The following is a 19,066-nucleotide window of genomic DNA, read 5'->3' on the forward strand; positions in this document are numbered from 1 at the left end:
TGTGTCGCTTGTAGCGGTTAATCCGTTCCCACAGACAAAAGAGGATTCGTGGCATGTCGAGTCCGATATTTCTCATCGTTCACTCATCTCTTCAACTCACTCTCACTCCAGGTAATAAGGATGTAACCCGAGACACTGAGACACCTTCTCGGTCTTCCAGGAAACCTCCTCATCGTCATTATCATCGTGTGTATTATAAATAACAGACACGAGACACTCTGTTATATTACAAACTAAAATACTCAATGAAAAATCGATATTTTTTTTTCTTTTAATTTTTTATATTCACTCGACTTGTTGTTATTGCCGAGGACTATCTTTTTTTAGTTTCGGTGACATTTCGCTATGCAGAGCGCCTGGTTTTATGTCCAGGCGATAAATCTCCTGACATTAAATGCTCTCGCCCGCGCTAAAGATTTATCGTCCTGTTGCTGGTGATTCATTGGCACGAGGAGGCGTCAGTGTCGCCAATGCACAGTAACACTAATTTTTGATTTTTGTCTGATACTTTCCCATCCATTTATTCTCAATTGATTACATCCATCATTTTTTTTCTTATTTCATAAATTTACGAATTTACTACTCGGCTTATTCTGCCGGTGAAAAAAAAGTATTTAAATATTTATAAATAAAAAAAAATAAAAAAATGGACAGAAGACCTCGTGAGATAGGTCATCCTTTCTTCACTTAGATCCTCTTAGCTTTTGTCCATTGAGATTCTCACCGGAATTTATATTTTTTTTTGTCCATAACGTAAGTACCAAACTGAGAGCTCAGTAAACACTCAAACAGTCAACTCAACTCACTACTGAACGCATCTATTGTTGCCTCGTCATCTTACTTTTAAACTTGTCGTCTTCATACGCGTAATTCCCTTGAAATAATTCCTTGAAGATCCGAGCGAGATAAAAGGGAAAAAAAATTACAACTAAAAATAAATTAAAAACTCATTCATAAAACTACTGAATGAGTTTATAAAATCAGCTGAGTTGAGTGAATGAAGTGAGTGAAGCGTGGAAGTGTAAAGCTACAAAATGAAGTGGTAGCATGCAAATCTGAAGCTGTTGAAAAAAATAAATCCCGTGTTCTAATTTGAATTTCGCTCGCGATCCCGCGGTCGGCGGATGGAAGCGCAGAGTAGACCGAAGAGCGAAACAAAAACGCGGATGAAGATAGAAGGGGAATAAGTCGGGAAGATGAAGGCGGGGCTCGAAGATCTGCCCCGCGAGATCTTCAGTACCTTCACACAGAGATCTGCCCTCTCTCCGGGCAGCATCTTCCATCGCGGCTATAACCATCATGGACCATGGGCTCTTTTTAAACCCAACCCCCTCGCACGCTCACGAGGGACCTATTCGCCGGCCCACCTTACAATTTTACATCATCTTCCTTACTTTTAATAAGATTATTCGTCACGAGAGGTATATATTCCGCATTTACCTCCATTATTATCGCCTAGCAGTCACTCTATTCACACCATGGTGTGCTCTACTTATATTTTTTATTTATTCATTTGTATCCCTGATTCTCGATCGATAATTTTATAATTAACTCATTTATTAAGTTTAATTAATGCACACTCTTCATACTTGAGGTGTGCAATAAAAAATTTTTCTCATTTTCAACTAAATAATTTTTGCACACCATCATGACTACGGTGTGCAATATAATTTTTTTTCAGTAAATTTAAATACAAAAATTATTAAATGGATATTAAGCACACCCTCTGTGCTTGAGGTGTGCAATAAAAAATTTTTCTCATTTTCAACTAAATAATTTATGCACACCATTATACCTATGGTGTGCAATATAATTTTTTTTTAGTAAATTTAAATACAAAAATTATTAAATAAATACCAAGCACACCCTCTGTGTTTGAGGTGTGCAATAAAAAATTTTTCATATTTTTAATAAAATAATTTTTGCACACCATCATGACTACGGTGTGCAATATCATTTTTTTTAGTAAATTTAAATACAAAAATTATTAAATGAATACCAAGCACACCCTGTGCTTGAGGTGTGCAATAAAAAATTTTTCTCATTTTCAACTAAATAACTTTGCACACCATCATGACTACGGTGTGCAATATAATTTTTTTTAGTAAATTTAAATACAAAAATGATTAAATGAATACCAAGCACACCCCCGGGGTGTGCACTGAAAATTTTTCTTAAAAAATACAAAATCGACATGTCAGTGAAAAATTTTGTACTGATGATTGCACACCTCAACGCCAAACGTTCTATTTATATACTTAAAAAAATAAAAGATTTAATAATAATTATTTAAAATAAAACTCTGAGATAATTATTCTGAGATATTTAAAAATTGAGTGAATTGAATGGTCGGATAATGATAAAAGTAATAATAATAATAATAAGCCCTTGTTGGTGATATGGTGTTCGGATGGGATGATGCGGCGTAATGAAAAAAGGAATAAAAGGCTTAAAAAATGGCGATGGTAGGAGCGAGAAAGGAAGTAATACAGGTTTAATCCTCCGGCAGGACGGTATATACATTATAGTTGGCGGTTCGATGCAAGCCCACGATAATGCATGGTTAGACAGAGAGTATATGCGCTCGAGTAGGCGTCCTTTTGCGATACGTGGATGATTGACACGTTGTAATTAGCTGTAGGCTTTATAGCTGACGCTTTCTCACTCGATGCAAAACTTAAATTATTTTTATCCATATATCCATGTATATAGATATAAATAATTGTAATAATAATGATAAAGGATTAAGAGAAAGACGATACGAAGCTCCGTCTTATTTGTTAGTTGCTGTACACAAATGCCATTCCCACGTACGAAAGTGCGCGACGGGACTCCCTCTGAGATCTTTCCTCATGAATATATCTCCGAGACTCTCTTCCCTCTCTTTTGTATAACTTTTTTATTTGCTAGACGTTATGTGGCTTAAAATTTTTGTTGTATCCTCCCATTCGCCTCCTTGTCAAGAGACTTACGAGGAGGTGGACAAGATGAACAAGAGCTTGAGTCTTTCCCATTGTCTTTGCAATGGCTGATTCTTCATCTTGTCTTTTCATATTTTTTTTACCAACATATATGTTATATTTTTTAATTATCCCGCGATAAAACACAGCGCTGTAATTTATTTTCAAAAATTATCAAAATAATTTCATTTTTTTCTTTTCAAATTTTAATTACTCACAAACTATTGGTCCCAGGTCAAAAACTCTGATGACCAATTTTTCGGCAAATTTAATTTCCTACAAAAAAGGTATCAGTAAATTTTTGTGTAAACCCAACAGTTCAAGTGTAAGAACCGCGTGAACAAAATAAAAAAATTACCAGGGAGAAAATAATTTTTTTTGAGAATATCAAATTCAAAATTACTCATAAACTATTGACTGTACGACAAAATTACCTCAGTCCGATTTTGTAGAGAATAAAGTAATAAAAAAAAAAGTCCTTACGAGTTTTACCATAAAATTGATAATTTAAGCGTGAGAAATATTTATTAAAAATGTAAATAAAATAATAAGACCAAGAATTAAAATAATTAAAAAAATAAAAATAATTATAATAAATATTTGGGAACATGATCTTCAGAATTGGTTTCTATCATCTACCGGCGTGTCGGGTAATTTTTTATTGTCGGTCATTGTCAGTATATATGTATATAAATATATAAATGTGTATATGGAGTGGAAGATTGTTGTCCAGCTCACGAACAAAATGTTTGTAAATAGATGTTAAATTTAAGGAGGGGCATTACGATTACCTGCTGTGCGAACATGGAACCCCATCGGGTGCAATACGAACTCCCAAAGACTCTAAAAGAAACCCCAGAGTCTTTAGACTCACAGATACATAGTAAAGTCCCAGAGCCCCAGAGTTTAAATTCGTTTTCGTCTGTTATGTATCCGATACACTAGTGTAGTCTGTATTATATAAATTTTTTTATTTTTTAACCAAATTATACATACTCGGACCTTTTATCTTATTCACTGTTCCATTCTATTCTCATATCTTCTTCCTATTATTTATACAACTTATACTTTATGTATTTATTTAAAAGACTACGCCAGCAAAAAGGCTTTTATCGAATTATTTGCTCAGCAAACTTTATTTAAATCCATTTTTTTTTCTTTTTTTTTTTAACAATTAATCATATCCGAGGCCTCTGAGATTGTGACAAAAATTAAATATGCCAGATATATATTTATAATAATTGTGCATAATAATTTAATAGTGGCCGACATTTACGCCCACGCGATACCCAAAACCGAATAAACACTCAGGTTATTATTTATTATGACGGCTGTATAGTTTTCTATGTGTACTTTTTTTGTCAACCTCGAAAGCACGTTGATATATTGTAAGTATATTCCTTTAGAGGAAATCACACTCATGGGAATTAACGTTGGCGGGGTAATATATTGGATATATATTCGGAGAAAGACATAAATTTTTTTGTGATCTATGGGACAGTTGTTACTTCAAGAGGATACCGATATCTTGCTCTACTATATCTATTGTCACAGGCTAATCGTTTTACTTTTTCTATGTTGGTTCATTCATACAAATATTTTTGTCGCATTAAATAACTTTGAGTCATAAATATTCTAATAATAATAATTCTAATAATGTACTCCATTTTTTTAGAAATTTGTGGACTAAAGATTTGAAATTTAAATCCTGGCTTAAATATTAGAGATACGACAAAAATGAATGAATACAAAATTGTAGAGCGTTCAATTTTCTATAAAAAAGATTTGATTGAATTTTTTGTTAAATCAATAGCAGGCGAGTTATTTTGAATCGGAATTAAACTGAAATCAATTTTCAATATTTTACTCCAATTTTTAAAAATTCATAATTTAAATTTAAATTCCGGCTTAATTATGAAAAATATGAAAAAAATATATGAATACAAATTTGTAGATAATTAAATTTTCTACAAAAAAGATGGAATTGATTTTTTTTGTAAAATCAATACCTGGCGAGTTATTTTGAATCAGAATTAAACTGAAATCAATTTTCAATATTTTACTCCAATTTTTAAAAATTCATAATTTAAATTCAAATTCCAGCTTAATTATGAGAAATATAAAAAAAATATATGAATACAAATTTGTAGATAATTAAATTTTCTACAAAAAAGATAGAATTAAATTTTTTTGTAAAATCAATAGCCGGCGAGTTATTTTGAATCGGAATTAAACTGAAATCAATTTTCAATATTTTACTCTAATTATGAAAAATTCATAATTTAAATTTAAATTCCGGCTTAATTGTGAGAAATATGAAAAAAATATAAGAATACAAATTTGTAGATGATTGAATTTTCTACAAAAAAGATAGAATTGAATTTTTTTGTAAAATCAGTATTTCAGAAGTTATTTCGTCGGTATAAAATTTTGAAATAATAAAAAATTTTTTCCAAGAATTTGTTTCAAAATTCAAAACACATTTTTTAATTTACTGAAAAAAATTTATGATAGATCGTTTCCTTTAAAAAAAAAAACACAATGATCTATTTAAAAAAATAAAAATTGAATTAAAGTTGAATAAAAATGCAAGTCACTGTAAAATATAAACCCTGTAGAAAAAATTACATACAATAAAATTAGTGCATTGACAGTAATACAGCGTAAAAGCCAAAGTATCGAGCGAAATACCGAGTACATAATTTAACAAAAGATTCGGTACAAAGTACAAAGTCAACGAGTTTTTCCGTTGGCTTCTCGCACACGATCGGTTTTTTTAAAAAAATCACACACGGGCCGTGCGTCCGAAAGTATCGTATAGAGCAGAGCCTCCAAGTCTTGACATTATGAATAAGTTTTGGGCAAAAAAACTCACACCCTCATCTCTTTAACCGTAGATCCCGTTTCGGTTCTTTAGCTCTGATCCTCCAGGTAAAATATCCAAAGTGACAAGAAGGAAAAATATTTAGACGATAGTCCACAACAACTATAAAAGCCTCTTCCTCTTTACTCGGCTTTCTTCCATCTTGTATTTATACTCGTGTTTGCCCCCAATTCGCTATGGACCTTTTGGTTCTATAATAATTCTCCTCAATACACAAATACACAAGTTGAGTCTCTCAATAACTAACCGCTAGACTCGACTAGTCATTTTTTCTTTCACATCTTTAACATTTATACCTTTCATTCCTGTCAAACAAACGGTCAAAACAACCATTTATTTTTCATTCTTAAATACTTAAACTATTTACCTGCTTACACTTCTTTTTTCTTTCCTTTATTCATTCGACACTTTGTTTTATCTTTCAAATCGCGACCACAAATCGCATTACCAATCCCCTTTAATACTTTTTTGAAATAATACTGGGAATTTTAAGTATATACTGATCACCAAATCATACAGGATTACGAAATTCGTTATTTTACTCCAAAAATTCCAGTCTTTGGTCAGTTTTTTTGGAAAAAATAAAATTACTCGTTAAATATGGCTCGTAGGTCAAAAATACTTGGGAACAACTTTGTAGCAAATTTTATTTTCTACAAAAAAGGTATCTTTGAATTTTTTTGAAAAAGCTATAGTTCGACTGTAAAACGCATTTGAATAAAAACCGAAAATTCATATAATTTGAACGATTATTTTTTTTGAGAATATTAAATTGCATATTACTCAGAAAATATCAGTCGTGGCTCAAAAATACACATGACCAATTTTGTAGCAAATTAAATTTCCTACAAAAAAGGTATCTTTGAGTTTTTACCTAAAATTAATAGTTTAAGCGTGAGAAGCGTTTTCACAAAATACAAAAATGTTATTTACAAAATTTTGTCTTTTATGTAAAAATAAAAATTGAAATTACTCATAAATTATTTGCGGTATAGTAAAAGTACATCATAATGATTTTGTAAAGAATATAATTTTAAAAATAATGCCATGTAAATTTTTACAAAAGCGTGAGAAATCCGAAACTAAAAATAATTAATGGATTTTTTAAATATTTTTTTCGCAGAGATGTAAAGAGAGACTGAATACATTAGCGATATCTGTAATGAATCAATGGCCAGGAGTTAAATTACGTGTTACCGAAGGCTGGGATGAAGACGGAAAACACGCGACTGATTCACTTCATTACGAAGGACGCGCCGTCGATGTAACGACAAGTGATCGAGATCGATCTAAATATGGAATGCTCGCAAGACTCGCGATTGAAGCTGGCTTCGACTGGGTCTACTACGAATCGCGATCTCACATTCACTGTTCCGTTAAATCAGGTAATTATTTTTCTATATAAAAATTAATACATAATTTAAAATAAAAAATTAATCATAAGTATTTTTTTTAAAAAACCCTCCGTAAATTCAATGACTAGAGTGTTGACTTGAAAAAAAGGTTTGTAAAGTGTTAAATAAAAAAGAGAAAAGGTGAAAATAAGAAGCTCTAAACTAAGAAGTCACGGATGGGAGAATACAGTCGGCGCCGGGCATTAAATCTTTGATTTACTTGAAAGCGGAAGGTTCTGAAGTAAAACGACGCGTTAATATGTTTTTAAAAAAACGTATTTTTTTTTAAGCGGTTGTATTGATGACACTGCCGCGTGTAATATATCGTCGGATATACGGGAAATAAAATAAGAATGTGACTTTTTTTTTTTTTTTTTCAAAGATTATATGAAATTAAATGAGAGATAAGAAAAATTAAAAGACAAAATTTATTATTTTTAAACTTTTAAAATTTATTGTTTTCAATCGGCAATAAATTTATTTGGTTTTTCATGTTTTTTAAATTTTTTATTGAAAAATAATTTTTGCTGCATCGAAAAATTAAATTTTTATTGAGAATTAATAGCGAAAAAATCGCGTGGGAAATCTCGCCGAGTAAAGATTATTTTTTTAATGCAACAAATGTTTACATTTTATTTAAAAAAAAAAAATCATGTCGAGTTGGTTTTTGCTGATAATAAAAATAAAAATAAATAAATAATTAAAGCAAATTGCTGCGATTTAAATTCAAGTGTGATTTTAAGTTTTAAGTTTAAAAAAAAAATATTTATGTAATAAAAATATTTCGATTGCGTTAATGGTCCCGTTAGATTTACGATATGCATAATCTGTAAACATTCTTAAGATTTAAATAGCGATAAGCGATAATAATATCAATGATATTTTAAAATAATATTTTTTTATAAAATTTGTTTGCGGATGATTAAATAATTTTCTGCTTTAACGGCACTACCACGAGTAGTCCTCTGCAAAGTTAAAGTTTCGCTTCTCTATACTCTCCTGATAATATTTAAATATAAAATATATATAAATATATTTCAATTTAAAAAAAATATATCTCGTGTTTAGTAAAAAAAATTTATTTTCTATGCTGCATTTTAATTGGAGTTGAAAAGTAGCCTGATATTTTAAACGGTCTATAATCATTAAAAAATATTACCCTATTAAATATGAAGATTCTAGTTCGCGATCAAAATTATTTAATATAAATTTTTATAGCACGTTATTATGGCTTATCTTGATCTATACTAGAAAAAAATCAATAGATAATAAGGTCAAATTATCTGATCAATTTAAATAATAACGATAATTATTATTATTTTTTTTGAATAAAATTTGAATTATAGTTTGAGTTCAAATAACTCATCAATTATTGCGCTTACAAAAAAATTGAATGAATGATTTTTTTTAGCAAATTTAATTCTCTATAAATTTGTTCCTTTGCATTTTTATCATATCTTTGATAAATAACTCACAATATCAATTTGAAGTTCCCGGTTTGAAATTTCAAAAATCTCACTCCATTTAATAACGGAGCGGCTTTAAAATTCAAATTTTGACTAAACTATTGAAAATACGTCAAATACACCCTAGTAAAATTTTTTAGCAAATTTAATTCTCTATAATTTTGTTCTTATGCATTTTTATCATATCGTTGATAAATAACTCACAATATCAATTCGAAGTTCCCGGTTTGAAATTTCAAAAATCTCACTCCATTTAATAACGGAGCGGCTTTAAAATTCAAATTTTGACTAAACTATTGAAAATACGACAAATATACCCCAGTAAAATTTTGTAGGAAATTAAATTCTCTAAAAAAAGTATTCAGAGATTTTATCTGTGGGTTCAATAGTTTAGACACAATTTGAATTTAAACTAAAATAAAATAATTTAATGATTTTTAAAATAATAATTATTCGTTTTACAGAATCGTCATCAGTTGGAAAATCTGGAGGTTGTTTCCCAGGAAAAAGTCAAATCCGTACTTCCGACGGTATCCAAAAATCATTGTCGGATCTCCAAGTCGGTGAGAAAATAGCAGCGTTGGATTCAAGAGGGAACGTTATCTACAGCGAGGTCTTGGCGTTTATGGACCGTCAGCCAACGGAAAAACGACAGTTTATAAAACTGACAACATCATCAGGAAAACATTTGACCCTAACACCCGCACATTTGGTACCCGTTAAGCAAAACGACGTAGAAACAGTTACTTTCTCTGCTCGTGTTAAAATCGGGGACCGTATCTTGGTCCAGGATAACGTTCCGTCAGCGTCATCGTCTCTGCCCGAGTCTAGATTACGCTGGGACACCGTAATCGAGGCGAAATTAGTTCTCGATAGTGGGGTCTATGCTCCACTTACTTCCGAGGGTACTGTTTTAATTGACGACGTCATCGCATCGTGTTACGCAATCGTCGACAGTCAAACGATCGCGCACTACGCATTTATGCCATATAGATTTATTCATTCGATCCAATCGTACTTTGAAAGCATCTATACATTTATCCTCCCCCACTCGCAAAAATATACGCATAGAAATAGTAACAATATTAATGATAATAATTATAATATTAATAATAATGACATTAATGTTGAGGTTGAGGCGGAAGATTTAGAGCTGAGCAACGAAATCGAGCAGACCCGCGAGGACTCACAGCCTCAAGGTGTTCATTGGTACGCGTCATTCCTCTACACAATATCATCATATATATTACCGTCCTCAATGATCTATTAATTAAGTAAATTATGAAATTTGATACCGGTGTGAGTGTTCACTTAAAAAATTTAACACTAGGGATTTATAAATTTATTTAAATTTAAAACTCGATTACGTCCAAGACGTAATGAGTATAAATTCACAGTGAATTTTATAAATATTTATATATATATACAAGTATACATAAGTATATATATGCATATAAAAATATTAATATTAATTATTTATAAAAAAAAAAATATAAAAATGCATTCAAAAATAATAAAGTCGTAGATTTTAAGTCGTAGACAAAATGTTGGCCAGTCTTAATTTTTTTTTCAGTTAATTAATAAATTAATTAATTGATTTATATACGTGCGTATTTATGTAAATAATTTAATTGTAAACAAAATTAATTAATTGCTTTTATTATTAAGTTTTTGGAGAACCCAAAAATAAAAAAAAATTTTTAATTAAAAAAAAAGTATTTATCAGTGAATGGAACTGTACTATATTTTTATTATTATTTTTATTATTGCTATTAATGATGATATTTTTATTATTATAATTATTGTTAAAATTAAGTTTATTAAAAAAGGAAAAAAAAAAAAAAATTAATAATTAATAATACGAAGGCTAGAGTTTTTCGCTTTTTATTTTTTGTAAAGCTCAAGTTGCGACATTATTAATTATCTTTATTATTATTATTATATTTTCATGGAATATATAATTATTAATATTATTTGTACGTAGTAAAAACCTTATAAATTATGTATATATTGAAGTGATGAAATAGATTCAATGCTAAATTATATTACAAATGACATTTTTTTTTATTACCTTTCTTTTGTTTGAAATTTTATTGTTACGTTAATTTATTTTAACGTGACTGATATTTATTTATTTATTTGTTTATTTATTTGAATTTGTTTTTGTAAAAAGTATAATTTTACCAATGAGTGGTACAGTGCAGTGAGGATGGATTTTAAAAATTTAATCTGAGGAAATGAAAGAATGGAAGAAACTGAGGCGCCAGACGCTTCCTCGGACGAAGAACTTGACAAAGTTAAGGTTATTAACATTTAAGTTTTGCTAAATTGTAAACTCTTTTGTAAGTTTTTCAAACTTTTTTTCATTAAAAAATTTTACTTTTATGGGACAGTGTCACGGAGTTATTTTGCCGCAACTGGACAGTGTCGAGAAACATTTTTTTGATTTTGTCGCCAACGGGAATTTGAACTGCGTGAAAAATTTTATCGAAACTAACCCGCACTTTAAAATAAATTCTGTTAATTATCAGGTATTTTTTTTTTTTATTAAAAATTTTATTTTCCTAATTTCGGAGTCGAAATATCATTTCAATAGAATTCTTATTTTTATTTCGGCTATTACACCACCGATGAAAACAAACTAATAAAAAATGCCTAAAGTGTATCTCCGGTCATAAATCAGTACCTAACAAGACAATAATTTGAAAACTATCACACAACAAAAGTTAAATCTTTACGAAACCCGAATCCTATCCCGAAAACCGGCATCTTTACCCTCAAACTATTCTCTAAAAATGTCTACTAATATACAATAAAAATCAAATATTTTGTAAACAACCCGAAAGGAAGATCTAGATCCAGATGTAAGATCATGAATGACTCGGTAGAAAAAATAATGAAACGCGTGCGGGAAAAAGTGACGGCGCACATTAAATTACCCATTGAAGGTTCCCAATAAAAAAAAAAAAATGTATATAAAAAAGTGTTCCCGTAGTAAAGTAATTCACGTAACCAATAGATTGGAGCGGCGGTTATTGAAAAGAGCGGCTTTTCCGAGGATTCTTTAAGTGGCATATAAACTACCTCAGCCGTCACAACGGGGGTTATTCCGTTAGCCACATTTCTGATGTTATTCGCCTTCTGTCACTTGGTCTTGCTCTTTTTCTTGGCATGCCGTCGTCTATTGTCAACTCCTAAAGGATGTAACAGACTCCAAGGCCCTCAATAAAAAACATGGCGTCAATTTCTTTGTCGGCCCGACAGCTATCTGTACCCAAATCCCGCTTTCCTCTTTCTTTCTCTCTCCCTTAATTCAAAATTTGGTTCCTTTTCGCTCGCTCTATCTCGCTACCGCTAATCCATCTTCCCATTAACTAATTTTATGTCACAACAGAATGTGTGGGCTTTAAAAATATTTTTTATTCATCCCGATATCCAGAATCTGTCGGCACTTCATGTCGCCGTAGCAGAACGTGATTTGCCGATGCTGGAATTATTACTTTCGGTACCGAATATTGACTGCAGTGACGCGGCACTACACGCAATCAGAGACAACCAGCAGCGAATGGCCGTCATGATACTCAACAAAATGGAGGAACAGAGTCCGAACTCGGAGTTCACGGGAGCTATTGACAGCTCGGAATTTTTGGACGAAACCACTCCGATGGATGTCGCTGCGGCTTACGGTCACTTTGATATGATAAAATTGTTGGCTTCCAGAGGACATTTCATCAGAAAGCCACATCCGCCTGATTGTTACTGTGAAGAAATTTGCAAGTAATTTTAAGTCACTTTGTATTGATCCGATAAATCAATTTGATGTCAAAAAATAATTTTGTTTGATCTTTTAGACCTGAAAGGGAAAACGAGGACCCATTGACGCTGGACAAAAAACGCCTGGCCCGGTATCAAGCATTTTCAAATCCCGCGCACATTTGTCATGTATCTTCAGATCCGATTCTTAAAGCTTTTCAACTTTCCGTTGAACTCGACAGGGCTGCTATCGTTCAAAGAGAACTTCACAAATCTTACAGACAACTATCGCAGGTTTTTTTAGTAAAAATTATACCTGCCATTTTATATGTCAACTATCAAAAATTTTCGATTAAAAAAATCCATTAATTTTTTCAGGACGTGACGCAATTCGCGGCGGAGCTGATTGGCTGCGCGAGAAAAGCCGACGAGGTCGAACATATTTTGGAAAGAAAAGCTGGAATGGTTTTCTCAATGAATTTCACGCTGCCGAGATTACTTTTGGCTGTTGAGTGCAAGCAGAAGACTTTCGTTGCCCACCCAAATGTTCAGCAGGTTGGGGTTCAAATTTGAAATATAAATTTCAGTGAAAACAAAATTTCTAATTTATTATTTTTCCAAATTAGATAATTGAAAACAAATGGATGGGAGAATGGTACGGATGGAAAAAAAAATCACGAGGAACTAAAATAGCGACTGTTTTTTTGAGAATTCCCATATTTTGGTTCATGGCTCTGTGGGTATGGTTGGCGCCAAATTCAAAACGCGGACGAAAATGGCAAATTCCTGTTCATCGTTACATTTCAATTGTCGCGAGCTACTTAGTATTCCTTACAATTTGTTTTTTTCAATCGAACATAAACAAAAAAAACCAACTGCGCGGTCCGCCTAATACGGGTAAAATAAACCGGCGTGAAAAAAAATTATTTAGCTAATAGAGTAGTGACATTTGTAAATTGTAAATTGTAAATTTTTTTTAGGATGCGAAATACCCTTGGTTATTTATGTGATATCATTTATATGGGCTGCGATACGTCTATGTATGATTCATGGGCCCAGTAGATACTTTCGCTCCCGCTGGAACTGGTAATCAAAAATATAGACGTCATCTATTCGCCAAAAGAAATAATTCAAGCAATTTATTATTTTTTTAGGTATGAAGTTATAATGCTTGTGTTATTTATCATGACGTTCATCTTCTGGATAGCGTCGGCAATAGACGTAAGAATTCACGACCAACGAGATCTCGAACGAAAATATTGGCACAAATACGATCCGACACTAGTTGCCGAGGGCTCTCTGTGTATCGCCACGATAATGGCCTTCTTCAAACTTATTTTTCTTTGCCAACTTGATTACAATCTCGGACAACTTCAAGTATCACTGGGAAGAATGATACAAGATGCTACTAAATTTTTATTATTATTTACTATCATCATTTTTGCTTTTGCTGCAGGTCAAAAAAAAGTTTCAACTCCAATTTCTCTAGCATAAAGTTTTTGAAGCTCTGAGAGCCTTAAATATCACTCTGAGATAAAAAATACCCGAATACTTTTTTGTAGAGAATTTTGAGAGCTAAAAAAAAGTACTGATTAAATTTTTTGATATTTTTGAAATTTAATCGCCAATTTTGGTTTTTAATTTTTTAGCCGAATTTTTGAACACAAATTTGAGTATCAAGCTTAAGAAGCTTGTAGAGCTTTAAATATTAACTTTATCAAAAAAATCAATCAGTACTTTTTTGTTGGGAATTTAAAGAGCTACAAAAAAGACTTCTATCAATTTTTATGTAAACTTGATAGTTAATGAGAAATAATTGAAAAAACAAAAATAATCTGTAAACTATCATTGAAATTTAATGTTCGAATTTCGCTGATTGATTTTAATTTTCTGAACAGGTTTGGCGAGACTTTACCAATATTACGACGGAATGGTCCAAGTCGACGACGAGTCAAAAATAAAGACCCAACAAGTCTCGTCATTCGTCGATTTTCTGTCAACACTCAAAACTCTATTTTGGGCGATTTTTTGCATGAGCGCTATCGAGTCCGCTGACGTGATAATCGAAAATCTACCCGGTGAAAGCGACACCGAGACAATCATAAACCAGCACTCATTCACCGAAGGCGTCGGGTATTTAGCCTTTGCCGGTAGTTAAAAAACTCTCCAAAATTGAATAATAAAATAAAAATAAACAAAATTCTAACAAAAAAAAAAAACTTTCTCCAGGATTCGAGTGTATTTCAGTAATAGTAGTACTAAACATGTTGATAGCCTGCATGTCGAATACATTCACAGCATTCACACGTAATGTCGACATCGAATGGACGTTCGGACGCACAGAAGTACCCAGTTCCACTCTGACATTTATAAAATGAAAACTTTCAAATTAAATTAAACTCAAACCAAAACTTTTATTTATCCTTACACTTTTTCTTTTATTCGACAGGTTTATGTCAATATTATGGCGCAAAATGCATTACCACCCCCTTTTAATCTTCTTCCAACTTGTAGTGAATATCGGACGATTGTAGAATTTATAAAACTTTTATTTCGACCGACAAAAACTAAACGAGCGCGATGGAATTTCAAACACGGATGTTATATTGTAAGTTTTTATTTTTTTCATCAACTTAACAAACCAAAAAAGCTGCGTGCGGCCCCTGAGGTAAAATGGGCCCATTTTATTTTTTTTTCAAAGCTAAATTTACATTTTGGAGTGACTTGGGTCAATAACAGACTTCTACACAGAAAAAAAGAATTTCTTGGCGCAAGAAACATTTTGTACTATGAATTGAAGACAAAAATTTTTCTTGGCTCAAGAATTTTTTTCTCGCCTAAAAAATTTTTTTCTTGTTCCGAGAAAATTTTTTCTTATCCCAAGAAAAGTTTTGTTTTCACTTTATAATACAAAAATTTTCTTGGGTCAAGTAAAAATTTTTTGCGCCAGGAAATCCTTTTTTTCTGTGTCAGGTCAATAAAATTTTTTTTGTTTAATTTTTCTGGCGGCCCATTTTCCCCCAATTTTTTTATTTGATAAAAATTCAAATTTTATTATAAATAATTAAAAAAATTAAAAATAATTTAAAAAATTATAAATAAATAAAAGAAATTTTTCTTGGCGCAATTTTACCCGCTCCCGAAAATAAAAAAAAAATTTTTCAGGAAAATATTGCGGAAAATGACAACGAAAAATTTGGAGAAATAATGGGACTACTGGTAATGCGTTACTTCCGTCAAAAACACATCGAATCAGCGACCAACGAAATCCGCGGGCTGAGAAAAGACATAAGCGAACTAAAGTATCTTTTAAAAGACGCGCTGTCTTCCCCTTGAATTTAAAACTCGCGGGAAATATCAAAATTTAATTGTAAGAAAAAAAAAATTAGTTATTTATAATTTTAATAGTTAATTATATTTCTATTGTATTTATAATTATAATTTACCATATGTCCGATAGCTGTCACTATTGTAAACTCAGGGGAAATTAAAAACCGTGATAGCAAAAGTATATAATAATTTTTATATGAATTATATTTTAAAAATAATGAAATAAAAATTTATTTTAACTTTGGCTTTGACATCATTTTAAATGTAAATATTTAATTATTATTAACCTACAAACATAATTGATCTACTGCGCTAATTTTTAATTAGAACGAAAAAAAGACACAGTAATAATTTAAATAATCATTTATAAATATTTACCGTCGCAATAATATAAACAAATAAATCTTTTGTTATGTTTATTTTTAATTGCTGGATAATAATTAATTATTATTTAATATTTGTTCCAACTGTTAAAATATCACTGCGATGAAATAATTATTTTTTCTTTGTTATATAATTAATAAATATATTAATATTTATAATTTGTGGGTAAATAAATGAAGTGTGTCGGAGATTAATTAATTAAACTCGCGTTAAAATGAATTACATTTACGATAAAAAATATTTTCAATTTCATTTATTTTACTAGTAATTATAACAATGACTTGCAAAATTTTTATTTCATTAGTTACTTATTTATTACATCACTGATTATGATATTAATTATTTATTTATTGTTTTTATTTATTTTACTTCTGATTAATTAACCAATCAATCAAATTATCAACAATAAATTATTTAATTGCGGATATCTGCTCAACTATAAACGTTACGAAAAAAATTAACTGAATGTTTTTTTTAGAAAATTTAAAGGGCTACAAAAAAGTATCAGACATATTTTTTGATATTTTTGATATATTACTCGTAATTTTAATTTTTAAATCCTTTGTTGTTTATTTTAAAGAATTAAAAATGGAGTTTTTGACGCCAGAGCCTAAAATATCGATTTTAGGAGAAAAGTATAAGAGTACATATTTGTAGAGAATTTAACGAGCTACAAAAAAGTACTCGGGTAATTTTTCCGTAAAATCAATAGTTTAGAAGTTATTGATAAATTAATGAATTGAAAAATGATTTTTTAGATTTTTTTGTGGTTTCAATTTAATTTGTATATTAATTAGATTGAAATCAATTATAGATTAAAGTTTACCGCCAATCAGTGAGTTTCAGATGTTCTTGAAACCACAACGTTACGCTCGGTACAACCTACAATCGTTATAATTAATGAAATTGCGGGTAATCACGAATTCGATTGTTGCGTCACGTGTTTTTTTAAAGAAATTGGAATATTAAATTAAATTAAATCTTCTATATTTATAAATAAATATATATATAAGTATACTTGATATCACGGTAATTATTTAATTTTAATTACCAATTAAATTTTTATTCCGTTAATTTGATGCTGGCGGGAAAATTATTTTTACAAACTGGCCAATAAAATTTCCATTTTCTCTCATAAAAAAAATTGTAGCCATTTATCATAATTAATTGTAATTACACTTTACTAATGAGGTTTAATATTTTTTATAGCAATTTACAGCCAAACAATTTAATTCATTACTTTATGAGTAAATTTATTTAAAAGTGAGCAGACAAAAAATTATCACGATTAAAATAATGAAATTTCATAAAAAGTTTAAAGAATTTATAAAAAAAAAGATGAAAGAATTCTCAATCGAGTGGGTTTTAAAGTGTACGAGGGGCGGTATTTTTAGATGTATGAGGTAAAATAATTAAAGAGAGTAATAAAGGGGAGTTTAATAAAATACGATAACTAAAAATGTAAATATTAATATAAAAGATATATAACTCGCGAGCTTTTCCAGTAATTTAATTCAATGTTTCCACTTGATCTTATTTTTATCTACTAAATATTTCCTCAACAAGAATATCAGTTGTTTTATTACTCGCGTTTTATTGCTATTCAAATAAAAATCTTATAAAAGTTATACTATTACGGCTTTCATTTAAATAAATCCGCCAAATTTTACTATCAAAAATTTTAATAATTCGATAATAAATTAAACGGAAGTATTTTTTTAAATTTATTTGCCCATGAAAATTTTTTTTTATATTTCCCCCACCCATCTTACGGCAATAAAGACATTTTTGGGTATTTCTGTAAATAATTTCAAATTTTACACTTCAAAATTTTTATTTTTCATGTCCATCTTACGGCGATCATATAAAATAATTTTCAATAAAAATAAACTCCATTGGTAATAGAAATCCATTTCAGTTGTAACTAATAGATTTTCGATATTTCTCATGGGTCGTAAGTTATTCGCAATTAACTGAAAATTTAATATAATCAATTTTAAGCAACAAAATTTAGATTATTTAAGAAAATTTTCAGTTAATTGCAAATAACATACGACTCAAGTGAAATATCAAAAATTTTACTTTGAGATAAGTTGTAGGAAATAAAATGCTCTACAAAAAATGTCCTCTGAAATTTTCGGATAAAGTTGATGGTTGCGTCAAAAAATTAAAAAAATGTTAAAATTTATCGTCAATCTAACTTTAACTTCGAATTACTCTTTACGGAAAGAAAATTATGGCAGCGGTTCCCATAATTTTGTGAAATTTTTTCCTATACCATCATAGGAATTACGACCATAAATTATGGGAGCGGTTCCTATAATTATAGGAATGTTTCCCATAATTATAGGAATAGTTCCTATAATTATGGGAATGACACCCATAACACTATAGAAATGGTTCCTATAATTATAGGAATGGTTCCTATAATTTATAGGAATACTTTCTATAATATTATGGGAATCATTCCTATAATTTATGGGAATGGTTCCTATAATTTATGGGAACCATTCCCATAAATTATAGGAACCATTCCCATAATATTATGGGAATGGTTCCTATAATAGTATGGGAACTATTCCCATAATATTATGGGAATGATTCCCATAATGCAATTGGAATGGTTCCAATACCATTATGGGAATGGTTCCCATATTATCATGAAAAAATTAATTTAAAGAAGTGCAGTAATCACTTCTACAATACACAGAAATATTTTTAAACATAAAAACAAAAATTCAAACATTGAAAAAAAAAATCGTATTTGGCAAAAAAACATTAAAATTTTTAACAAGAATTTTTTTTCAGCACAAAACATTCAAGAAAATTCAAATTTTGGGAAATTTCTACACTATTGTGCAAAAAAAAAATTTTATGATATTATAGGGATGGTTC

General features: G+C 30.1%; 2 protein-coding genes across 3 annotated transcripts in view; both read left to right on the forward strand.

Moving 5' to 3' along the window:
- The window catches only part of LOC130671574 (sonic hedgehog protein), a 30,009-nt gene extending 19,672 nt beyond the window's left edge, over window positions 1-10,337 (forward strand). Inside the window, exons 2-3 of the mRNA XM_057475543.1 lie at window positions 6,968-7,229; window positions 9,169-10,337. Coding sequence (XP_057331526.1) covers window positions 6,968-7,229; window positions 9,169-9,974 — 1,068 coding nt within the window. The 3' untranslated portion in view covers window positions 9,975-10,337. The remainder of the gene's footprint in view (window positions 1-6,967; window positions 7,230-9,168) is intronic.
- A 504-nt stretch (window positions 10,338-10,841) lies between these two features.
- Window positions 10,842-16,020, forward strand: LOC130671573 (short transient receptor potential channel 4-like). 2 transcript variants are annotated; one of them, XM_057475542.1, is made up of 13 exons: window positions 10,842-11,006; window positions 11,098-11,235; window positions 12,144-12,481; window positions 12,556-12,751; window positions 12,836-13,012; window positions 13,084-13,354; window positions 13,438-13,543; window positions 13,612-13,913; window positions 14,356-14,607; window positions 14,687-14,802; window positions 14,907-15,065; window positions 15,623-15,827; window positions 15,918-15,969. In XM_057475542.1, the coding sequence occupies exons 1-12, from the start codon at window positions 10,950-10,952 to the stop codon at window positions 15,791-15,793; spliced, it is 2,283 nt and encodes a 760-aa protein (XP_057331525.1). In that variant the 5' UTR covers window positions 10,842-10,949; the 3' UTR covers window positions 15,794-15,827; window positions 15,918-15,969. The 2 variants fall into 2 exon arrangements, with proteins under 2 accessions (XP_057331525.1, XP_057331524.1); XM_057475541.1 differs by having other exon boundaries at window positions 15,623-16,020.
- Window positions 16,021-19,066: the final 3,046 nt, after the last annotated feature.

Source organism: Microplitis mediator, chromosome 7 (genome assembly GCF_029852145.1).
Source record: "Microplitis mediator isolate UGA2020A chromosome 7, iyMicMedi2.1, whole genome shotgun sequence".
Taxonomy (NCBI): Eukaryota; Metazoa; Arthropoda; class Insecta; order Hymenoptera; family Braconidae; genus Microplitis; species Microplitis mediator.